The sequence below is a fragment of the Parambassis ranga genome, chromosome 4 (assembly GCF_900634625.1).
Source record: "Parambassis ranga chromosome 4, fParRan2.1, whole genome shotgun sequence".
In the NCBI taxonomy this organism is placed as follows: Eukaryota; Metazoa; Chordata; class Actinopteri; family Ambassidae; genus Parambassis; species Parambassis ranga.
This window is the reverse complement of record NC_041025.1, coordinates 8,015,946-8,040,601: the sequence shown is the minus strand read 5'-3', so window position 1 is coordinate 8,040,601 and position 24,656 is coordinate 8,015,946. Positions and strand designations below refer to the sequence as shown.

The following is a 24,656-nucleotide window of genomic DNA, read 5'->3' as shown; positions in this document are numbered from 1 at the left end:
ATGTGGGTGTAATTTGTCCACTCAGAAAAAAAGGAGGAGAAAAAGAGTGAAGTTTATTAGTCTGTGGATTTGTTGCATCAGGATCAACCAATAGATAATATACATTGTTTTTCAGGTTAGGTGTGGATCTGATCTGTTGCATATGACTAGTTGCTGTGTGTAAATATTACCAGACTTTTTGCCTGTATCCATTACGGTAGGTGTTTTTCCTCTTACTAATTATTGTGTAACACTCGAAAACACTACTCCCTCGATCTTGCTCAATCTGCAAGACAGCGCAGGTTGTCCAAATTAGGAGAACAAAGGGTGTAATGTCCCGTCGTGTTCTCTGCTGGGAGTGGTAATTGGTCAGTATTTTCTAAGGGATAACATGATTGGTCCATTACTTTGTCAGTCAGAGAGATCAACTCTCTGATTGGTTCAACTGTAACTTCCTTAACTCACGTGCTTTTCCTCTTCCTTGAAGGCGGTGTCTACTAGTTAGCTGCCGGTGGAGAGAGGCGCTGTTGTTGGTTGTGTGAAAAGTACAAAGTATACAAGTATTATTCCGAAATGGGAACTCGAGATGATGAATACGACTACTTGTTTAAAGGTAATTGCTTCTTTATAGATGACAGCGGTTTCCCCATCGTTGTGAGGGACCGGCGACAGCAGTGAGAACTGAGCACTCAGCATTAATGCTCAAGTTAGCTCAACTAGTAGCAAAGAGGTAAACGATAGATGGTCGTCAAGCTAACTGTGTTCGCGTTAGCTTTTCCAAGTCAGTGTTCAGAAAGATATTACTGTTCATTAACCGTGTTAACCAATTAGCAAAATGATAGCTGTCAATTAGCAGGCTTCCATTGGGTACATTAGTAGTGGCTAACTGGCTAATATGATAGCTACTTGCCATGATTCGACCTAACGTTAACTTGTTCAACTAATGGATAAATAGCAGCCACTATTTTCTGGTCCAGAACAGTAAAAAGTGTTTTTTTCTGCTTGATGTTATCCAAAGCTAACGTCACCTAGCTAGTTAACTTATTGTGTAGTGCTCTGCGCTTCTCCCGGGTGCATCAAAGAGTGAGACTGGAACACTGAATCACAGATTCTGACTTCACATTGATCATAAACTAAAACGTTATTGACACTAAATATGGTAGATGTGAGCCAAAGTACAGTAAAACCATACACAATAAAGTAGTGTGTGTGAACCGTGGTAGACTTGTCTTGAACACTTTAAATTCTTCTTGCTGGACTGATTCTGTGTATCACTGTCTGACCCTGTAACACCCTTTACAGTCTGGACCATGCAGTTTGGTTGCTGTTTTAATGTTTCAGTGCCTTGTGTGATTTGGTTGTAGTTGTGCTAATCGGAGACTCTGGAGTGGGGAAGAGTAACCTCTTGTCCCGATTTACAAGAAATGAGTTCAACCTGGAGAGCAAGAGCACCATTGGGGTGGAGTTTGCCACGCGCAGCATCCAGGTGGATGGCAAGACGATAAAGGCTCAAATCTGGGACACAGCTGGACAGGAGCGCTACAGAGCAATCACCTCAGCGTGAGTTTGTGTTGTTGTACCATGGATATCTTTTTCATGTATGGAAACTCACCATACATAGTCGTAGTTGTAGACAAAGCTATTACCCTCCTTTGAAAATGTCATTCACGTTTAAATATTTCCTAAGTGCTGTCTAATAGAGTGTTATTATTTAATAGTGTTGCCTTCAGACATATTTATCGTGGATTTATTGTCCCCAGGTATTACCGTGGTGCGGTTGGCGCTCTTTTAGTATACGACATTGCCAAGCACCTGACATATGAGAATGTGGAGCGCTGGTTGAAGGAGCTGAGGGACCACGCTGACAACAACATCGTCATCATGCTGGTGGGAAACAAGAGCGACCTCCGCCACCTGAGGGCCGTGCCCACTGATGAGGCTCGAGCATTTGCAGGTACATCAGTGGGAAAACAGCAGTGATTTTTGCAATTAGGGAGAAAAACACACTTTGGTTATTTTAGCAAACTAAAAACATGTACAGTCATTTTTTAACATTTATACATGTTCTAATGTGTCAAACCTGTGCGCTCTGCTTCTCTACCTTAGAAAAGAACACTCTTTCGTTTATTGAAACTTCAGCCTTGGATTCCACCAATGTAGAAGAGGCATTCAAGAACATTTTAACAGGTAAAGACCTGCACAATTTACAGTTGGCAGTAAGTCCTTATAAATGTGGTTTTAAATTTGTCTAACTTGTCTACTTTCTCTGATAGAAATCTACCGCATTGTCTCTCAGAAGCAAATCTCGGACAGATCTGGACACGATGATTCTCCAGGAAACAATGTTGTGGACATAAGTGTCCCACCAACTATGGACGGGCAAAGGGGCAGCAAACTTCCTTGCTGCCAAAGCCTGTGACGTTCATATTTCATTTTCCTGTCAGTCTTTTCTGTGTTTAAGGTCCACTCTTCTTCAGCTGTCACCCACATGGGTTCAGAAGTCTCTGACACAATGATTCTTGTATTTGACATTCCTTTTGGCTGTTTTTCCTCTTTGTTTGTCTTCCGCTGATTTCAGAAGAGTCTGCATACAATGTGTGACAACCTCACAGTAGCCAGGAGTGTGATGCTGTAGGAGGTTGATCTTAAAGGTGTAGTGAACAGTAGCTTCTTTTTTGATTATACTAGATATTGATCCTGTTGACCTACTCCAACTGAAGGATTGGTGAGGGATCACCCTGCTTATCCATGCTGTTGGTTGCTTCTGCTTGACTCCTTTTCTCAGCCTGCATGTAGACATAAGACACGATCTGCCATCCTAGTTTCTTGTGTGGTTGACCTGATTCTGTCGTGCAGTATGAGTGTAGACAAGGAGATGAGAAGAAGTTTGTTTGGAGTACACATTTATGGTCCAGCTGGAGTTTTTGGTTGCCTCTTTAATTTTCCTCTTTGAGCTCTGTGCCCACTCTGGCATGAAATTAGCATGAGCCAGGTACCCGACTGGCTGTGACTGACTGACTATGGGCAGGTGTTAAAAAAAAATGTGTGTTTTTTTTTTCTCTTTGAGTCTGTGTGTGAGTATGTGTCTTAGTGTACAAAGATACCAAAGGAAGCAGATGCTATCAGAAACAGTTTTGGGCTTCATCCTTAAGTGTGTTCACAGCTGCCAAGATTGCAAATAATTGCTGTATTCAACAAACAAGTCCAAGCTATTTTCAAGCAATGTGTAATGCTCTGTATGAGTAATATTTTCAGTTGTGCTGTATGATTTATATACATGTGAAATCAGAGTTCAGTCTTGAGTTAACTCAGGACACACTCTAGCTGTCTCAGAATGAAAATCTACTTTGCACTTATGTCCAATATTTTCAATGGATGAAATCAACCTCCATTTTGTTTTTAAACAGCTTAACGTCTTTGTCTTAACATTGTCCTCAATTGTATTGAATTAGTATTATATTAAAAAGTTCTCATTTGAATGTAGGGCCTACATAGATAAAGCTATATAAAATCTGAGAATTTTAATTGGAAAACCAAATAAAAATGATTTTTATGTAACACTGTCACTCAAGCTACTAATGTTTGTTTGGAAAACGGAACTGAAAGTCACAAATGCAAATTGTTCACGTAGGTTAATGAAATGCCTTTTCCCACTCATCAGGTAGAAACACTTTCACGTTTGATTTATTCCAGACAGTGTGTGTGTATGTATATAAAATAAGCAAGTTGACTTGTTTTGCTACTTTTGCAAGCATAAATAAACAACATGATTATAGAGCACAATTTGGTAGGTTACTCAGGTGGAAGTGTTGTTTACCTTTCACTCAGTACTTGTTAGTGTTCAGGCTGTTTTTATGCTTCATTTAATTTTACGTTCTAATAAATCCAGTAAACATTAAGACACTGTTATTCTAGTTAACAGTGTGTGCAGATTATGCAGATTATTTGTCTGTTTACGGTCTGTGTTTATGTCCTCTGACCGTGGTAAACACGTGATGTGTGGGTGCTCCTCCTCCTGGCACCCGTGCCGCCGCCGCCGCTGCTGTTAGTCACAGTCACATTGAGCTGGTCCGGCGTTGTGCTGTCGGTGTTGGCCGCCCTGTCTCCACAGCAGAGCCAGACAGCAGATGATGAGTCTCTGGGGCATATTTAAAGCCCAGGCAAAGCGGAAGGCCGGCCTGCTGTGCGTTATCAGCTGAGAGCTGCTAGCTAGCGCAGGACTGAGCAGTATCATTAGCGCACTGAAGCTAGTCGTGCTGTACTCGATCCTGTGCTGTAATTTCTCACAGCTAAACATGAAGAGACAAGGAAGCATGAGGCTGTTAGGGCGGTAGCACCCGCCGCCGTCGGACATCACTAATAAGAAGACCACACGGGGTGAGTAGATGTTTTTCTTTTGTACATTTTGCACCAGGAAGAAGAAGGTTAGCCGTTAAATGCAGCAGTTATCTGACAGCTGGCAGCTAGCAAACAGCACAGCTGTGACGAGCACTGACCACGTTTATTTCCTGGACAATGACAACTAGACAGAAGATGCTTTATGATTTTAAAAAATAGAATCAGAGGGAAAAGGCTGGGAAAGCCTGTGTTCAAGTCTTTAATGTGCTACGTATGCTACATACACAGCTAATCTGTGCCGCCGCACAGTTGCATAGTATTATTACGTTGACATGAAGCGTCTGTTCCAGACAATAGTCTGGTTCCAAGCTCCAACATCTGTCTGCATCCTTAGCTGCTTTAAACCCCAATCAAACGGAAGAGGTGGCTGTACAGTGCGTTAGCTTAAGTAAAAATGTATGGTATTATGTCTCTGAATGCAACTGACAAGTGTCATTCGCTGTCAATACTGATCATTGGTTGATAAACACATTTGTAGTTAAAGAGTTGAAATCCTGTTTACATGCAGCTCTGGGTAACTGAATGGATTTAGCTGTTTTCTTAATATGGGGAGGTGGGGGGGTGACCCCTTTGTTTATCTGGGTCAGGGATTGTGCCTCTCAGTCGTGCCTTCGTGTTGTATTGGTGTGTATAAATAATAACTCAAAGCAGTGACAGTTTGATTTGAATGGAAATGCTGAACCTGAACCAGGAAGTTAGGCTTGAGCAGATATTTACAACAATGGATATCACACGGAGTCCTTCATCCTCTTCTGTTTGTACAGCCAATGTGTCTGATCAAATTACCACTGTAACTGTGTTATCAGGTATAAATAATCATAACGCAAACATTGTCTTCATCGTCTGCCATATTACAGTAAATCTTGTTTTCCAAAAGAACCATGTTTAATACTCAGGATTATGCAGGTTTGTAAGAAATGTTTTGGATTAATAATATATGTGTACAGTGCTGGATCATTGCCTGGTCTGTGTACTCCCTCATTGAAGTACATTTATCATACTGCATTTTATGAATTGTTTCTGGTATTATTACTATAAATGTCTCTTTTTATCTCATCTAAAAATATTATTTCTGTGGTATTATCCATTTGTAAGTGATCTGTTACAAATGCTATAGACTGCAGCAAAGTCAGCCACATGCCTCTTATCATTGCTGAGGGGTTATCTGAGGGAAGACAGCTGTTTATCAGTCTGCTGCACATCACACTCACTGCCACTGACATCCGACTTGCCTCTGTAATGGATTAGCTGCTGCTTTGGGTCCGCTTCCAAATGGACAGCTTTCTTATGAATGACAACACATTTATGTAGATCATTTTAGTTATTTTTACGCTGCAGAAAATTAACTGTACACAAAACACACCCTCTTCATTTAACACTATTGCAAATGGTGATGATCTAAATGTGTGTAAAATAGTCGTATTACACCGTTTTAATTCAACATTTTATTGTAAGTTTATTATTTTTTTTCTGTTAGTATTTTATGTATAAGAAAACTAAAAACATTCTCATGTGCTTCATTGTTTCTCTTTAGAAAGCTTCCCCACCAGTAAAAATCAGGAAACACTGGTGCTCTCTCAACACCGACAGTTCCATCTGTACAACCACAGTCTGGACACGGTAACCATGACAACAAGTGGGTGTTGCCACCTGCCTGGCTCTCTGTGTGACTGTGCCACCACCACAGGTCTGTGGAAGAGTGTAGAGGACGTTGGTGATGGGTCCCAGGCTCATTACGTCACCCAGGTCACAGCTATAGATGGACGGTTGCTGTCCTCTGTGCTCAAACCCATGAGTGCACAAAGGTAAGGCTCAGCTTACATACTGCAAGTTATGTTATTTTAGTACAAAACATAGTCTATGGATTTTGTTTATTCTGCTTTTTTTTAAATGTACATTTCATTTGTCTCAGTGATGGTCCCATCTGCCGCATTTGCCATGAAGGAGGAAACAGCGAGGGTCTCCTGTCCCCATGTGACTGCACAGGCACTTTGGGCACAGTGCACAAGAGCTGCTTGGAGAAGTGGCTGTCGTCTTCCAACACCAGCTACTGTGAGCTCTGCCACACAGATTTCAGCATCGAGCGCCGGCCGAGGCCTCTCACAGAGGTAACAAAGGTCAATGCCCTTTGCCTCATCTGCATCAATCTTTTCTTCTTTTCCTTGTTGGTTTTGCTGCTTCGTGAGTGTGTGGAGTTGCTTTTCTTACATCTATCTGCTTGCTTGTTTGCTTGTATGTAATTGGAAGGTCTTTTGTGTGTTCTTGATTAACATGAACTCTCTTTTCCACTCTCTCTCTTTCTTTCCTGTGATGTTTTTCCTCCACAGTGGCTGCGGGACCCCGGCCCTCGCAACGAAAAGAGGACACTGTTCTGTGATATGGTGTGCTTCCTGTTTATCACGCCTCTAGCAGCCATTTCAGGCTGGCTATGCTTGAGGGGTGCTCAGGACCATCTCCAGCTCGGGAGCTGGCTACAAGCTGTGGGGCTAATAGCCCTCACCATCGCTCTCTTCACCATCTACGTCCTCTGGACCTTGGTAAAAATGAATTCACATTTATTGTAATGGAGCTGAAATGCTTAATTTTCATTTACCTGAGAAGTTTTCTCTCCTCCTAATCACAGGTGTCATTTCGCTACCACTGTCAGCTGTACTCTGAATGGAGAAGAACAAACCAGAAAGTACGTCTGCTCATTCCTGAAGGAAAGGAGTCTAACTCTTCCCAGCATTCCTTGCTTTCCACCAAACTGATGAAAAAGTCAGCCAATGAGAGTATAGTATGAGTCCCGGTGCAGATGGGCGATGATAATGGTGTCTTTCATGTGTGAGGGCTGCATCATGGTCACTGGGCACACTTTAAAGAAGCACTTGTGGGCTTTTTTATTCTTTACTTCAGTTTTTTTTCTCTGCATCATTGGTACATATGCTTTTCACATTGCATTTGATAAATCTTTCCTCCTGTGGGTGCAGAAACAGACATGTTTGTCCACATGGTCGGTGTCGACCACGTTTATGCAAAGGCACTGAAGAGTGGAGCAGCACGTTGACATGTGCAGACTCAGCAATCCTTGTGGGTGTAACAACATAAGTACTTAACTCATTAAGAGGTCTGTGAAATGTAATGATTGTCCTGCTCAGTTCAACAACCTTTTGAATGTCAAACCAGCTCCATTCATTGTGTATCACAATGACAGATAGATGTTATGGGCATGCACATACTTAGGCCTTCCATTACCTGAACAGCATTGCCACCGAGGAGCTCAAGCAGGTGTGGGAGTTCAGATCTGGGATTAACATTTCACAATCCAAATCCCAGTTTGCTACCTGGGCTGAAACTTTGAACGCACATCCATGGTTTGAAAGATTTCAGTTTTTTGCATCTCATCCTGGTCGCATAACATTAAGAGAGCCAGAGATTGTGCAATAAAACACTGTGGACATCCAGGTCTTCTCAGTACATGAAGAGACCTCTACTAACATGCAGAGTTATGCATGTAAGCAGCACTGTTAATAAATATTTTTTTTTACTGTTCGAAAATCATTTTTTAAATCTCTAAAGAATGAACAGATTTACTATTCCTACTGAAGTAGGCTTGAAAAGAGTCCTCATAGAGGGTCTTGCATTATCAGCACTTAACAAGTAGGTCTTTATATTTCTATAGATGGATAGAAAAAAACATCAAAACAGTTTTTAGAAGAACATTTCCATGAGTATTGTTTGGTGGTTGGTGCAGTGTACTAAAGCCTATTTAAGTATTATTGTTTTTTTTATTATTATTATTTGGACATTTCTCTGTGTCTTACCATAATCACAAAAATCAGGGATGAGAATCTTTCTGCAATCTATCCTGCAGTCAATCAAAAAGATGTTTTAAGTTTCTTTGATCTGAGAAGTGCTGTTGTACCACCAACATTTTACTTTTGAGCAGGTTTGTGGGCCTTTCTGTGTTTGTTTTCTGAGATAGGTGCAGCTTTTAAACAGGCCATTTGTGGTGAGTGGTTGAGTTTACCCTCTCTGAAAAATCATGAACCACAGCATCAGCAACAGACATCAGATGACCACTTATTTAGGTCACCGTGAGACGGTTCATTTCTTCTACACATGTTGTTTGTCAGACTAGAGAATCTCTTGTTAAAACAACCATTTATTGGACCTGATGACAACATGCACTCTTCATGCCACATACACGCCTGCAGTGTGCGAGTGTCCACTTTTTGTCACACTCACACACTGCAGGCATGAAGCACAGAGATCATAATATTCTGAAAACGTGGCATTAAAAACAGTGTGAGCGTGAAACTAACCTTACAAACATCTGTTTGGTGAATGAATCATTTTATTTTTGCTTAATTCAAATATGAGTTGCTGGCCTTTTTATTTACTTTGTTTTCACATTTGATGTTGTCATTAATTATTCTTCCCATAATGCTTTTCATTTTTTTAGGTAGCAGTAAATCATTGTAAATACTCATATTACATTATTATGTAGTGCAAAGAGGCCAAAGCTCTGAATATTATACATCACTGTGTGTTTATTATTTAATTTCATATTTACTTAATGAACAATCAGGCTTGAACAGTCATTTATTTACCACTCTGTGTTTGTGTGAACATTAGAAGAGTGTTTTTTTAAAATGCTGCTCTTCTGGTGTCACATATGTAGAAAGGACAGTTAAATTATTTGTGCTCGGTGAGAATCGATTTAATTTTTCCTCCTGCACTTTGGTAATTTTCATTCTACACAGAGGTAGTGATCTAAATATCCAGTTAACAGCTGTGTTGGGGCTGATGTCACACATTAATCATGGGATCAAGTGAAAAAGTGACACCAGGCATATTTTTCCCGTTTGTCCCAGTTGAACATTTGTTTGTGTTTTTAGCTGATCTCAGAACAAAGGATTATATCCTGCTGTGTTGTGATGCACCCGGGGACCGGGATGCATTACAAGCTTATGAGTCATATGATCATCCCTGTGTTTACTTGTTTGTTGTAGGGTGAACCGTAAACACAGGGGTGGTCAAGGCTTTTACACAGAAAGTATTGGGATCTTTTAATGCACTGATGTGTGGTGATGTAAAGTAAAGGTGTATTTGAAAGTTATTGCAAAATGTAAAGGTATTTTAAATGTATGCAACACTTTTGTGGCTTCATCAATCATTTGTAATAGCTTCCACAGTTCATATCCATTAAGTCATTGTTTTCTTTGATACATACACAAATGAACGTGTAGAATTCTGTTATAACCTTTTTTTGATGGTATGCATATTTCAGCATCCATGTTTTCAAATAATGTTTATGTTGTGCTATGGGAAAAAAAAGGATGTCTTCACCAAAATACTGGTACCTGCAATCTTTCTTCTTTGATTTAAGGCGTATTGCTGCCCTACCTGCAATCAGCCAAGAATTATTTGCAAAGCAAATAAAACAATAAGTTATCAGTGAACAATTGTGCAGCTTTGACCATTTGTCTTTAACATGTCTGAGGGGGGTGCAGTCTTTACAGTACACATGCTCTGATGTGTGGCTGTTTACTGATCATCCTCTTAGCCCACTGAGGATGAAATGTCTTAACTTCAAGTGTTTAGGATCACAGCTCTACAAATTCACTAATCCCAATGAAAAACAAACCACTAATGTGCTGCTACTGGGTTTAGATACACATCAAGAGCCACGGAGCTCCTCGTCCTCAGTAGTTATTAAATAAATGTAACACAGCTTTAGTCAAGAATTTTATTGTAAATTTAAACAGTCCTTAAACTAAAAGAAAAACAATGACAACTTCAGCCAAATATTCTTCAATAAATACATAATGAGGATATTTTTGGCATGATAACTGAAGGAAGTAAGAACCACACTGTCAAAATGCATTAATACTGCTTCACCCAGTCAGAGTAACTGCCTGTAGTTTATTTACACAGCACCATCTAGTGGTAACCATTGAAATGTATTTCGCAACCTCCCTGTTCATGACAAGTGTTTCAGTAGAATTCAAATGACTTCACAAGCTTCACTGAGACAGCTCAACAACAGCTGCTTCATCCCTGCTTGGCAAGAACCTCTAACCTGATACCAACAGCAACTGAACAAGTGACTTAAAGGCTTCTGAAATGTTTCTTGCATGGCAGAAGAAAGAGCACGAGTGACTTCATAAGTACTAAAGAAAGTAATGAAAGGTAGAAAAGAAGGATAAAGTGATGAGGGAGTTGGCTGTGAGCAGAGCTACAGGGAGAAAAAGTGCACAGGTGATGTGATGTTGAGGAGAGGATGAGTGTCATGGGGTCACAGGCTCTGGCAGCACTGGAGTTTGTTGCCCTTCTGCCCGTCAGTGGTTGGTGGGACGCTTATATCTACTACATTGTTGCCTGGAGATTCATCATGTGCAGATCTGTCGGCTATCTGCTTCTGTGATACAATGCGGTAGATTTCTGGAAGGAAAAAATTCCACAAAAATAAATTTGTTTACATTCAGTCGTTTATTTTAAATAGTTTCTAAATACATGCGTGCTACATGCAGGGCCTCACTGTACCCCATTGTTTAGAGCTCAAACATTTTCAAATCCACAAAGTAGTTTACATACAATATAACTTAAATATAAGTTCCATGAGAGAAAAAAAGTGGGTTAAAAAAACATGGATTTTTGTTTGCTATTAATAGAACCAATTGACTTTAAAGAATTTAAAGAACCTGAATATACATGATATCTTCCTACCTGTTAAAATGTTCTTGAATGCTTCTTCTACATTTGTGGAGTCCAGCGCTGATGTCTCAATAAATGACAGAGTGTTCTTTTCTAGGGTGGGAACAGAGATTAATATATTAGACATACAGTTCTACAGACTCTATGCTGGCCTTTGTACATGTTCTTCCAGCACAGGACTTGATTTACCTGCAAATGCTCGAGCCTCATCAGTGGGCACGGCCCTCAGGTGGCGGAGGTCGCTCTTGTTTCCCACCAGCATGATGACAATGTTGTTGTCAGCGTGGTCCCTCAGCTCCTTCAACCAGCGCTCCACGTTCTCGTATGTCAGGTGCTTGGCAATGTCGTAAACTAAAAGAGCGCCAACCGCACCACGATAATACCTGGGGATGGCATAAACCAATAAATACAATAACTCTACCATGTTTGATCAGGCACAGCGTTTGTGGTTATGAATGCTAGTTTACACAGAAGACACTCACGCTGAGGTGATTGCTCTGTAGCGCTCCTGTCCAGCTGTGTCCCAGATTTGAGCCTTTATCGTCTTGCCATCCACCTGGATGCTGCGGGTGGCAAACTCCACCCCAATGGTGCTCTTGCTCTCCAGGTTGAACTCATTTCTTGTAAATCGGGACAAGAGGTTACTCTTCCCCACTCCAGAGTCTCCGATAAGTACAACTAGAACCAAAACAAATATTGATATTAAAACATTATATGAGTAAATGTTACTAACTACTGAGATTGGTTACTGCTGATTTTAAACTGCTGGATTTCAAACATCATTGCTGTAATCTGGTGTTCTGCAGTCATGGTCATTCTCAGACAAAATGAAAGTGCAGACTTGCTGTTTTCTATCAGTACAGCACAATCCTTATCAGACTTTGCCCTGTCAGGCTGGAAGAAGCTGCCAATATCCTGCTCTCTGGGAAATCTGACTCAACACTTTCTCAAGGCTTCTGTTCCTGTATAGTTACGAATCACCAGGATCATCCAATCACTTTCAGCCACACTCAACTAAATCATTGTGTTTCTTCCTTGTAGTCAACTGCCCAACTATTACATTTGCTGCATCCAAACCTCAGCTCTTTAACAAACAGCTGATCATGATGTTACTACTGGCTACATGAGTTCGAGACAGGTTCAAATGACAGGTCTAAAACTGAAAAAGAAATCGTACAGAAAAATAATCACTAAATAATTTCATTTATGTTGGATTATACTGAAGTCATGTCGCAACTTAGTTTAACAATAATAAACTAAGTTGCGACATGTTGACTGGAAACTGTGTGGAAAGATCATGTGACCAGTGACTCTGTAATCTCCAGGTCAAATCTATAATTGTTTAGTGGTGAAATATGCCCACAGCTATCAAAGACAAGGGGAAGTGTGAACAGATACCCTAGAGAAAAACAAAACCACGCTACTGTTTCCTCTTCATTCCTTCCATACGGAATTTCCTCCCTCAGGCGAAAGGTTTAGCCCACAAAGGGAAGCACCGTTTCCATTGTTTTGTCAAATTTCTGGAGGTCATCTCAATTTTAAAAGCTTATTGCTGATGTTCCTGTTCAGATAGATGTCTATATGCAAAATATAACATGACAGCAACTGCAAGAGTAATCGCTCCAGCCGTCTCACTAGCTACTAGCTTACAGAACTAACTCCCCACACGCCCTACTTTCTGTAACATCCATGTAGCAAAACAAACAACGCATAAAGCGGCACTACACCTACATTAACTGCGGAATCCATTATTCAATATTATGACTACATTATCTGACACTAAAAACTGAAGTCGCCTGTTTCGCTACCTATTGGCTAACTACAGTTAGCAGCTGCCACCACCAGCTGATAATTAAAGCACACCACCAACACAGCTAGCATGCTAACTTGGGTTTAGCCTTTTTGTTTTCTACAACATCAAACGCAGACTTCCACGAGCGGCCTCTGTTCGGCTTACCTTTGAACAAGAAATCATACTCGTCGTCTCTGTTCCCCATTGTCTGATACAATCACCTCTGTGGGATTGCAGTGATGACAGAAATTCTCTGCCCGTCCTAAGCAGCCAGAGTGGTGCGCCAAGATGACAGGAGACAATGCGCACAGTGCGCAGGAGGAGCCGAGGCGCTGCTGCGTAACAGCTGCACGGCCACGTGATGTACGGACACGTAGCTTCACCGTAAACTGGTGAGGTTGTTATCAACAACCATAACGTTATGCTTTATATATATATACATTATATGTAACTTCAATATTTCATCCGTTCCCCCTGCAATTATTAAAAAATAAACCTCCCTGCTGTCATTAAAACATGTCCACTGTGGAATAATGTTGCTTCAGTTGTGACATTGTTCTGAAGTCATTCATTATTAAAAGGTTCTTATTGACATGGTTTAACATCAATATGCTGTCAGTGACTCCCACAATAAGAGCTCAAACACTGTAAACTTTCACCTGATGTCTGATGACATTATTCTCTCATAATACCTGACTGAACGTCTTTACACCCAAACACGAGGTCTGAATTATTAAATAAGTTTACAGTATAAATGTATACATGCAAACATGCCGCAGTTATGAAGCTGAACGCAAAAAATCCCAGAAGACTGAAAGTCAACTTTTCAGGTTGAAACACTGTTTTACTGACGTCAGAGCTGCAGACGCCATGATTCAGACACGTGCATTATATGTGCATTCTATCGTTGCTATGTTGTTTTTTGTTTTGACTCCAAACTCACAAGCAGCAGCCATTTTGCTGCAGCTTTGCAGAGAAATATTTGAGCAAACGACTTCTTTACAGAGACGACCTGCATCCCGTTTGCGCAGACAGATTGACCACAAGGACCATGGACCAAGACCGTTCCGGAATGGAGGCTGTAAGCTCACTGTTCACTGATTAAAGACACTGTAAAGGAAAAAAAATGACTTCTGACAACATTTAGACCAGAGAGGCTTTACAATGTTTACAGCAGGTTTAAAGGAGCACAGATAACCACATCAACAAGGACTCACAACATATCACCATATGTAAACATGTCATGCTGCTGCTTTTGCTGCTCACATTTTAAAAGCAGAAATATTTGAGCTAAATTAACATCATGAATTCATCATATAAGACATAATAAGCCATCCTTACAGTTGTCCCTTATGTTACTGAGGCTGCAGACATGATCCATCATCTCTTTTCTGATCAATATTTTCTCTCAGTAAATTCAGCTGATTTTTAGAAGAAAGTTTATTTAGTGAACATGAATATTTCTTTCATGATCCTGATTTAACTGCAGGTAATATTTTTGATTTCATATTTGTGCATTGTTGATAGAAAATGCTGAGTAATGTGAAACAGCAGGTTTGGTGCCTTTCCCAGCCGACCTGCTCTGCCCACCTGGGAAGCCAAACATTCTTTGCTTTACATTACTGGACAAATGATTGCATAGTCTAACCACAAGTGTGATTGCTTTCACATAGAAGAGAGGGACAAACAGAAATGTACAGGGCTGCTTGACGAACCTGGTGGACATACACATCCATTGTGTTTGGCATGTCATAGTTAACCACCAGTCTGACGTTGACTAGATCCAGACCTCGGCGGAGCACACCTGTACTAATGACCATGCCACCAACCATGTTAGCTAGTCCCATCACCAACTCCTTGGCCTGTCTATCTGACATGACTGAATGGCCAACTCTCTGGTGGGCGTCAGGATCAGAGCCACAGGGGGGCCCACACTGTGTGCTGGTTTCTAATGATAAAGGAGGTGTTACAGAGACATTTAGTGAACAGATGAAAATGGACAGTTCTATGTTAAGTGTTATACTACAAGGGGAAATTGTTGTCATTTGTTATTTAAACTGTTCATCGCTTGCTGCATTAATGTACCTCCATTGCCCTCACGATCACTGGTAGAAGGAAGGCTATAGTCTTCCCTGATCCAGTGTCAGCGCTGGCAATCACATCCCTGCCGGTGAGCCCAACAGGCACCATCTGCATCTGGGTGCATCATAGCCAGCCTTTTTCAGGTTGCCATTTAAGGTAGAAGGGAAGCTGCCAGGAGGGCAAAACAATACAAAAACCAAACATCAAACTCAGCATGGTACAATATTGTGTGTATGTAAACAAATGACATTTCTGTATGTATAGATGTAAACCTCTATGTATGTGCGGTAAGTGAATATGAAGGTAGCGTGTGCATATGTTTACATATGACTGACATTTATACATATATGCATATATGTAAAATAAAATACAGCCTCCATCCTATTTGTGTTGTTCCAGTTTCAGTTATTAATGAGCCTGGTTGTTGATACAGCTCTCATTCAGCTCCTTGATTGTCTTTTCAAGGTCCTGGCAGACCATGAACTGCAGTTCAGCTTCTTGTTTCTGAACTTTTTTCAACAAAGCCTGGTTCTGATTTATTGCAAGGTCCAGTTCAGCAGTTAGTTTTTGAACTTGACTGTTCAACTGGTCCACCTTCTCCAACAAAACTTTGTGTTGTGTGTGTTCCAGTGTGGCTTGTTTATCCTGAACCTCTCTCACCAGAGCTTTATTCATGTCTTTTTCAGACTCCAGTTGCGTCCTCTGCTTAGTCAGGGTATCTGTTAGATCATCCACCTGACGCCTTAGGTGCTTTTTTTCTCTGATGTCAAAAAGGATCTTCAGTCCTGCCACTGTCAACAGGATTGTGTTAATTAATATATAATATGGAATAACTGTTAGCCAATCCATCATTGTACAGTGTACTTTGGCGAAGGGGTCATATATCAATAAAGTATTTCTGATTCTGATTCTGATAACTTATTTTCCTTTGATCTTATGATGTCACAAATTGCATCATCACTGCCTCTGATGTCACCTTGTTCACAGAGAAAGCCGCACCCCCTCATGCTCACACATACAATCGGAACACAGCCAGTCTCTCTCTTTAGGGTTCTGTTCCGGAACTTTAGGAGCATGACTCTTCAAAAAAAAAAAAAAAAAGAGACTATGAGCCCTTCTGCATACACTCAAAAAATAACTCATTGGATGAACTCAATTAAACTGTGGGAGACTTTTCCATCCAATAAATATGGGTAGCCCCAACTCAAAACAAGTATGTTTATACAATATGATGTATTTGAGTTGGACCAACAGGATTGTTTCATGTTGGTCCAACTCAACCTAAACATATCTATTAAATATCATTTAATTGAGTTAGTTCAACTTATTTGTCCCAAATAGAGCTAAAATAAAGTACATTCGTTTATTAGTAATTCAACATCAATAGGACCCTAAGGACCTTCATAAGGAACTCAATGGAGCTGTGGAAAACAACCCTAGTGGCCAACCTCAAGCCAAGCCTGGCCTCGGTTACGGACTACGAAATGGAGCAACCATCAGCCAACTCCTGTACATGGATGACATCAAGCTGTATGCCAAGAGTGAGCAAGACATCAACTCATTGATCCATACCACCAGGATATACAGCAATGACATTGGTATGTCTGCTCATGACATATATATATATATATATACATATACATATATATATGTGTGTGTGTGTGTGTGTGTGTGTGTATATATATGTAGCTCTTAGCATACGTTCAATCAGGAAGACTGTTTCCCATCATTCACCATTTATCCTTATCCTCTTCCTAATCTCTCTCCTTATATCCCTCACTCCACTGCTCCCCCTCTCTTCCGCTCTCTTAGTCAGGCGCTTAATAGAAAGCACCTCCCTCACCAATCTGGGCCTCTCCTCTTGCGTTTTCCCCCCTTTTCGGATGTGGTCTTCACGACGAGGTCTATGACGCCAATGCACATTCAAACTTTGTACTATATATGTATATGTATATATATATATATATATATATATATATATATATATATATATGTGTATATATATATATATATGTGTGTGTATAAACACACACATATACACACATATATATACATACATATGTATGTATGTGTATGTGTGTGTGTATATATACACACACTTATTTTAAAATACGTGTGTGTGTGTATATATATATATATATATACACACACACACGTATTTTATATATATAAAACATATATACATATATGCATATATGTAAAATATTTGTGTTGTTCCAGTTTCAGTTATTAATGAGCCTGGTTGTCGATACAGCTCTCATTCAGCTGTATGATCGTCTTTTCAAGGTCCTGGCAGACCATGAACTGCAGTTCAGCTTCTTGTTTCTGAACTTTTTTCAACAAAGCCTGGTTCTGATTTATTGCAAGGTCCAGTTCAGCAGTTAGTTTTTGAACTTGACTGTTCAACTGGTCCACCTTCTCCAACAAAACTTTGTGTTGTGGGTGGGTTATTCTTCTCTTTTTCAGACTCCAGTTGCATCCTCTGCTTAGTCAGGGTATCTGTCAGATCATCCACCTGACGCCTTAGTTGCTGTTTTTCTCTGATGTCAAAAAGGATCTTCAGTCCTGCCACTGTCAACAGGATTGTGTTAATTAATATATAATATGGAATAACTGTTAGCCAATCCATCATTGTACAGTGTACTTTGGCGAAGGGGTCATATATAACTTATTTTCCTTCGATCTTATGATGTCACAAATTGCATCATCACTGCCTTTGATGTCACCCTGTTCACAGAGAAAGCCACGCCCCCTCATGCTCACACATACACTTTCTACATTATTTATAATTCTGATTAAAACAAACAAAACAGAGAAACTAAAATTAGAAAAAAAAAATAAAATGGGTTTGCAGGTGAAGATAATTAACTAAAGACAAGTGCAGTACATAGTGGTTACCGTGGTTACAGTTGACACTGAACACAGCCAGTCTCTCTCTTTAGGGTTCTGTTCCAGAACTTTAGGAGCATGACTCTTCAAAAAAAAAGAGAGACTACGAGCACTTCTGCATATAGGTTAAAGTGTTGTGACATGGTTATTGGTGAGAGGTTATTTACAGGTTCATCCCATTCAGATCCTCAAGTCCCTCGGTTATCACAGGAATCTCACTCTGTCTAGGAACTGGTTTTATGCTCACTTCATACAACCTCTCGTCAGATCCCCTTTATCCCCTAATCATTATTCAGATCATTCCTTTAGAATAGGTGCAACTACTTCAGCAGCAACTCAGTGGCTCCGGTTCATGCAAGGCCATTTAGCTATGCTATCACAGCAGTGAGTTCTTTTCATGCAGGCCATATAACTAATGCTATCATAGCCAGTGGTCTTCGTTTCATGCAAGGCCATATAACCAATGAATTTCCTGCTAAAGGCACACTCAGTCATCTTCTCTCTACACATTCATCTTCAGGTCCACCTGGCCTAGCTGGTAGGATTGTTAATCATATTATTACTGTGATTTCATCATTATGTGAGTTACTGGTGGTCTAATCTATCTAAGATATTCCTGCCAACGAGCATGCTCTGACATATCTCACCACTCGAACTTTCAGGCCCTTCTGGCCTAGCTGATATGCTTATTAATCATATTATTGGGGTGATCCTGTTGTGTAAGTTTTCATCATTTACTGGTGGTGCAAATCTGGAACCATGCTTCATTTCTGATTAGGCTGTATAAATAACACAGACTCAGCCAGTAGGCTTCGTTTTAGGCTTCATTTTAACACAATCTCCAACCCAACACAATCTCAGCCGGCTGAGATTGTGTTAAAATGAAGCCTGGTTCCAGAATTTGTTTAAAAACAAATTCCTCATTCCATGCTTTCCCGTGCTTCTTTAGCTTGAGCACATGCTTGCTAAACTCTCTCTATGTCTTCATTAGCTTGAGCTCACGCTCGCTAAACTCTTTCTATGCCTTCCATGACTTCCTAAACCCTCCTCTTCCTATGCTAGCACCTTCCTATCCTAGCTTAAGCACTAACTCGCTAAGATCGGTTTCTCCTTCCCCTCTCAAGGCATCAAGTCCATAGATTGCCGTCATATTTATTATGCATTCTCTTTAACAATTGTCTTTAATTTTACATGGTTTCCACCTTTAGCCACGATATGTAAGAATTTACCTCAATTCTCATCTCTGTCTCTGTTTTGGGGGGATCTTCTGATCCAGGGGCCTCTCCTCTTTTGTTTTCCCCCCTTTTTGGATGCGGTCTAGGACGCTAATGCACATTCAAACTTTGTACTTAATAAATCTTTCTCATTCAGTTCGCTGAGTCTCTCATGATTGAAATTTAGCTCTTAGTGTAAGTTCAATCAGGAAGACCGTTTCCCATCATTCACCATTTAGCCCTATCCGCTTCCTAATCTTTCTCCCTCTATCCCTCAATCCTCTGCTCCCCCTCTCTTCCGCTCTCTTAGTCAGATGCTTAATAGAAAGCACCTCCCTCACTAATCAGCTGTTGCTTTCCGTCCCTCTCCCGACCAATCACAGCTTAGCATGAAATTTAAAAGTCTCCATCTCCTCTCCAGCTTTCCAGCGAACAGATGAAAAGAGGGGAGAGAAAAGAGGGGAAAAGAGGGGAGAGGACGCATTGACACAACCCCTCTGTCTATCCCCAGTTTCTGCTCTTTTGAAAGCCTAGCCTTTAAATTTAAACACCCACTGCCATGCACTGTTCTACTCATCTATCGCCCTCCTAAACCACACTCAATGTTTTTATCTGATCTATGCAACCTCCTCTCCTCAGTCTGCATGACATCCACAAATATTGTTGTTCTTGGTGATTTTAACATCCACATGGATTCAAATACCTGTCGCCACGCTGCTGAGCTCAGGCAGGTTCTGGATTGCCTGAACCTCCAGCAGCTTGTTGATGCCCCTACACATAACCGGGGGCACACCTTGGACCTTGTCATCACCAACATCACCTCCATTACTGACCTTCATGTACATGACCTAGGTGTCTCAGACCATCTCGCCATCACCATGAAGCTGCCTCTTCTACCTTTCCCCACTAAACCACAACGTTGCATCACCTTCAGAAACATCAAAAACCTTGACTCCATCTCCCTCAGTTTGGATCTACAGCACCTTCAACCACCCCCACAACCATCAATAGATGATTTAACTGACTTTTACAACGACAGCCTTACCGCCCTACTGGACATCCACGCCCCACAAAAGACCCGAACTGTTACGTTTACACGCTCAGCCCCCTGGTTCACTAATGAGCTCAGGCAATTGAAAAGATCAGGCCGAGTCCTGGAACGTGCTTTTAAAACCTCAGGGCTGACGGTGCATAAACTGGCCTACCGGGATCACCAAAAAACATACTCAAAGGCACTCACCAAGGCTAGACAGGACCACTATTCCAAACTCATTAACAATAACCCTGGAGACTCCAAACAACTTTTCTCAACTATCAGACACCTTCCTAAACCACACACCCCCCTACACAACAATCACACTGTAGAACACTGCAATAAGTTTCTAGACTTCTTCACACTCAAGATTGACAACATTCGCTCCTCCCTATCATCCTCTAACACCTTCATCACAACGGACCACATTCCCACTACAGTCACACCACAGCACCTATCACATTTCTCCCCCACCATGCAGCAGGAGATCGAAAGTATCATCCGAAAATCAAAAACCTCTACATGCCCACTAGACCCCCTCCCCTCTTCCCTCCTCAAAACTCACTACCACTCTATCAGCCCGCTTATTACAATGATCATCAACCTCTCCCTTCAAACTGGCCATGTCCCACCATCCCTTAAAACTGCTCTTATCAGGCCTCACCTCAAAAAACCCACTCTAGACCCTGAGGTTCTTTCCAATTATGTAACGTGGTGAGAGTTGGCCCTCTGTCACCTCCTCTTTACTCATCTCTTGTTTTTTCTCTCTCCAGGGGCGATGGTCCAGCTGGGTGGAGTCGTGGCCTCTTCTCACCTGGGTCCCATTTGCTGTCATTTCACCGGCTATTTAAGCACCGCCTTCCCTCTCCTCGGCGCCAGTTCTTCACTGCCGTGAACGTCGTAAGCGACCTGCCACTTTTTCTCTCCGCTCCACGTGCTTAAGTTAATTACCTTGTCTCTGCCTAGGCACCCAGCCACGCCACCCGGTTGTTCCTCGCCCTGGACCTGAGCTGTGCTTCGCCTCGTGGTTGTTTTGTTTTCTTCTGTTTATCCGCACTTCGCCCTTGTGGTTGTTTTTTGTTCACCATTAAAGTGAGTAAACTGACCTGCTCTTGGATCTCCGTTTGTGACCGCACACAACAAATTACAGACCAATCTCCAACCTTCCATTCCTTTCCAAGATCCTAGAAAAAGCTGTCTCTGCTCAATTACACAATCAACTCAAACCTACCATGCCCCTGAACTGTACCTCAATGCTTTCCACTATGTCCTCAGTCACTTTGAGGAAGTGGTTTTCAGTGAAGAGTTCCTGCAGCACTCGGACCAGGATGTCAGTGACATCATCAGCTGTGACAACCTCAATGTGAGACAGGAGGCAGCTGTGTTTGAGGCCATCATTCGGCGGATCACACATGAACCTCAGGAACGAGAAGGATATGCAGATATGGCAGATTCTCTTGCCAAAGGTACTTTATATTATATGTTATAATTTTCACTTTATAGATTAAATTTCAAGACAGTGACTGAAGCTAACCTCAGCCCAATAGAGGGTTATACGTTATTAGTAGGGGTGGGACGGTTCACATCCCCATACCCTGCAGGAGGTGGTGGAGCTAGCCTTGGAGAGGGAGGAGTAACTGCAGGGAGTGACCGCATTGGGAGCAGCCCTGTTGTGAGGAGTGCACTGCAGTAGTGCCCAGGCCAGGAGAAGCCAGCATGGGATGCTGAGCTGACTGAACCGATCCGTGATGTGATGCTGCAACCACTACGCAGCACCAACTGTACTCGAAGGGGTCCTCCTGTATGCTGGTCCTGTGGCCAGGCTGGTCAGATCAGCACACGATGCCCCAAGTATGCTGACAGCCAGGGAAATGCTCCGGGGTCTGTGTAGCTGGGACAGCACAGGCCCCTGCCCCAGTGTCCCACCCTGCTTTGTCTCAAGTCGATAGTGCTCAACTAAGCAGCCGGAGCAGGATTCCACTTTCCCGAGAAGCAGATGACTCCACAGAGTCGTCGAGGGTGGTGGGGTGAACTCATGCGGGGGATTTCTGCCATGTCCCCGTCACCCTGGTGGGAACTCCATGCACTTCTCTTGTTGACACAGGTTCAACTGCAACATTGATGAGGCCTGATGTGGTCCCAGCTGGGACTCCGTTGGAACCAACTGTTCCAGTGACTGGAGAGCTAGCCCCCATGCTTGGTGGTGATCATACAAATAGAAGGCCTATCATTGAACTTTAAGGTGTGGGTTGCAGCAGTACAGGACCCGTGTATATTAGGCCTAGACATTTTGCATGCTACCAGCTGTGTGTTGGACCTTGGAAAGAATACCCTGACCTCCCCAGGTGGCCCTACAGTTAAAATGGTGAACCCTGCACAGACACCCAGTCAACAGCTGACGACCTCGAGAGTAGCAGAGGTGCATCGGGATTTGGACCTCCAACTCCAAAAATCTCTCCCTGTCCCCCAGCCCCTCACCCCTCATTCCATGCTTGGTGCACAGATCTCACCCCTGGACCAGTGGCCTGCAGTGGAGAAAAGGGACAGAATAGCGATGGTAAGGGAGATATGGAAGCGCAGCTGTGGTAATTTGGAACCTGTGCAGCAGGAAGAGCTATGGCAGGCGCTGTCAGAGTTTAAGGACATTTTTGCACTGACTGAAGAGGAGGTGGGACTGACCCACCTTGTGCAGCATGACATTGACACAGGAGATGCATGGCCCATCAAGACACGCCCTTGCCACCTCCCCCTAGTGCATCAGGCAGCTGCTGACAGTGCAATCGATGAGATACTAAATGCTGGAATCATTGAGCCCTCTGACAGCCCCTGGGCCTCGGGGGTGTGATGGTCAACAAGAAGAAAAACTCAAAAATGAGATTCTGTGTTGACTACAGACCACTGAATGCTGTGACCAAGAAGGACTCATATCCACTTCCCTGCATCAGTGAGTCCCTGGACCTGGTGTCTGGTTCATCTTGGTTCTCCTCATTGGACCTACGCAGCGGGCACTGGCAGGTGCCCCTCAGCCCTGCCGCCAGACCGAAGACCGCTTTCTGAGGGTTGTGGCAGTTTCGAGTCCTCTGTTTTGGCTTGTGCAATGCCCTAGCCATGTTTGAACGGCTGATGAAAAAGGTGCTGGCCGACATCCCCCGACAGAAATGCCTGGTGTACTTGGATGACATCCTGGACCACGGGGGGACATTTGAGGCAGCTTTGGGGTCTCTGCGGCAGGTCCTACAGAGTACAGCAACAGCAGGTCTGAAGCTCCACCCCGACAAATGCTGCTTTATGCAGAAAGAGCTGGAGTTCCTGGGGCACAAGATAGGAGGGGAGACACGCTGGAGGAGAAAGTGCAGGAAAAGAATACTATGAAAGAGAAACACGGTGACACATGGAGATGTTCAGAGACATGCTGGAAATGCAGAAGTGAAACTGTGAGGGAGGGAGCAGCAGTGTGTCGGCCAGCCCTGCAGGCTGAGAAGCTGACAGTGATGGATGCCCCACTGGTGTCCTGGATTGTGGACTATCTGACTAGCAGACCACAGTATGTACGCCTACAGAGCTGTATGTCAGACAGAATGATCAGCAAAACTGGGGCTCCACAGGGGGCCGTCCTCTCTCCCTTCCACTTCTCACTCTACACCACAGACTTCAACTACTGCACGGAGACATGCCACCTCCAGAAATTCTCTGATGACTCTGCAGTGGTTGAATGTATGTGGATAACTTTGTCACCTGGAGCGAGAGCAGCCACCTACTGCTCAATGTGACAAAGACAAAGGAACTAGTGGTGGATCTGAGGAGGACAAAGGCTCCAGTGACCCCTAACAGCATCAAAGGGGTCAGTGTGGAGGTGGTGGAGGAGTACAAATACCTGGGAATGTACTTGGACCACAAACTGGACTGGAGTAAGAATGTGGACACTGTTTACAGGAAGGGCCAGAGTCGCCTTTACTTTCTGAGGCAGCTGAGGTCCTTCAACATCTGCAGGACGATGATGAGGATGTTTTATGAGTCTGTGGTGGCCAGTGCCATCATGTATGCGTTTGTCTGCTGGGGCAGCAGTCTGAGGGTGAGGGACATAAAAAGACTCAACAGAATCATCAGGAAGGCCGGCCATGTTGTGGGAGAGGACCTGGACTCTCTGACAGAGGTGTGTCAGAGGAGGATGTTGTCCAAAATAAAGACCATACTGGACTGTCCCTCCCACCCACTCCACACTGTGCTGACCAGCTACAGGAGCTCGTTCAGCAACAGACTCCGACTCCCACGATGCACCACTGAGAGACACAGGAAGTCATTCCTGCCAGTCTCAATCAAAATACTGAACTCTGAACTGTAACAGACACTCAGGCACTGTACATTCATACGGGTACATTCATTCATTTAGATATTTATTATATATTTCAATTTATCTTTGACTTCTATTTGTCTGTAACAAAAAAGAATTTCCCCTCGGGGATAAAGTAATTCTGATGTGTGTGAGTGCAGGTTGGTCATCTCTCAACGGAATGCTGAGTACACTGCCTGCATTCAGGGTCCAAGGTTTGCTCAGACTGCTCTCTGACTA

At 42.6% G+C, this 24,656-nt stretch overlaps 3 protein-coding genes across 5 annotated transcripts; 2 read left to right on the top strand and 1 right to left on the bottom strand.

Moving 5' to 3' along the window:
* Positions 1-454: 454 nt before the first annotated feature.
* LOC114434486 (ras-related protein Rab-11B-like) lies at positions 455-3,550 on the top strand. The gene is made up of 5 exons (XM_028403776.1): positions 455-592; positions 1,344-1,539; positions 1,740-1,933; positions 2,086-2,166; positions 2,253-3,550. The coding sequence occupies exons 1-5, from the start codon at positions 553-555 to the stop codon at positions 2,396-2,398; spliced, it is 657 nt and encodes a 218-aa protein (XP_028259577.1). The 5' UTR covers positions 455-552; the 3' UTR covers positions 2,399-3,550.
* A 456-nt stretch (positions 3,551-4,006) lies between these two features.
* marchf2 (membrane-associated ring finger (C3HC4) 2) lies at positions 4,007-9,811 on the top strand. 3 transcript variants are annotated; one of them, XM_028403771.1, is made up of 5 exons: positions 4,007-4,356; positions 5,912-6,182; positions 6,290-6,494; positions 6,705-6,914; positions 7,001-9,810. In XM_028403771.1, exons 2-5 carry the CDS (start codon positions 6,004-6,006, stop codon positions 7,157-7,159), a joined length of 753 nt encoding a protein of 250 aa, XP_028259572.1. In that variant the 5' UTR covers positions 4,007-4,356; positions 5,912-6,003; the 3' UTR covers positions 7,160-9,810. The 3 variants fall into 3 exon arrangements, with proteins under 3 accessions (XP_028259572.1, XP_028259573.1, XP_028259574.1); XM_028403772.1 differs by having other exon boundaries at positions 6,290-6,485; positions 7,001-9,809; XM_028403773.1 differs by lacking the exon at positions 4,007-4,356 and having other exon boundaries at positions 5,917-6,182; positions 7,001-9,811.
* A 453-nt stretch (positions 9,812-10,264) lies between these two features.
* Positions 10,265-13,191, bottom strand: LOC114434485 (ras-related protein Rab-11B). The gene is made up of 5 exons (XM_028403774.1): positions 13,034-13,191; positions 11,559-11,754; positions 11,266-11,459; positions 11,089-11,169; positions 10,265-10,803 (listed from the first exon to the last, which is right to left on the bottom strand). Exons 1-5 carry the CDS (start codon positions 13,071-13,073, stop codon positions 10,658-10,660), a joined length of 657 nt encoding a protein of 218 aa, XP_028259575.1. The 5' UTR covers positions 13,074-13,191; the 3' UTR covers positions 10,265-10,657.
* Between the last annotated feature and the right edge of the window lie 11,465 nt (positions 13,192-24,656).

Coding starts and splice junctions, on each gene's coding strand:
- marchf2 (XM_028403773.1), top strand. CDS start 6,004: ATGACAACAAGTGGGTGTTGCCACCTGCCTGGCTCTCTGTGTGACTGT. Junction 6,183..6,289: donor AAACCCATGAGTGCACAAAG/GTAAGGCTCAGC, acceptor CATTTGTCTCAG/TGATGGTCCCATCTGCCGCA. Junction 6,495..6,704: donor CTCTCACAGAGGTAACAAAG/GTCAATGCCCTT, acceptor TTTCCTCCACAG/TGGCTGCGGGACCCCGGCCC.
- LOC114434485 (XM_028403774.1), bottom strand. CDS start 13,073: ATGGGGAACAGAGACGACGAGTATGATTTCTTGTTCAAAG. Junction 11,460..11,558: donor TACAGAGCAATCACCTCAGC/GTGAGTGTCTTC, acceptor TGCCATCCCCAG/GTATTATCGTGGTGCGGTTG. Junction 11,170..11,265: donor TGAGGCTCGAGCATTTGCAG/GTAAATCAAGTC, acceptor TTCCCACCCTAG/AAAAGAACACTCTGTCATTT.
- LOC114434486 (XM_028403776.1), top strand. CDS start 553: ATGGGAACTCGAGATGATGAATACGACTACTTGTTTAAAG. Junction 1,540..1,739: donor TACAGAGCAATCACCTCAGC/GTGAGTTTGTGT, acceptor TATTGTCCCCAG/GTATTACCGTGGTGCGGTTG. Junction 2,167..2,252: donor ATTCAAGAACATTTTAACAG/GTAAAGACCTGC, acceptor TTTCTCTGATAG/AAATCTACCGCATTGTCTCT.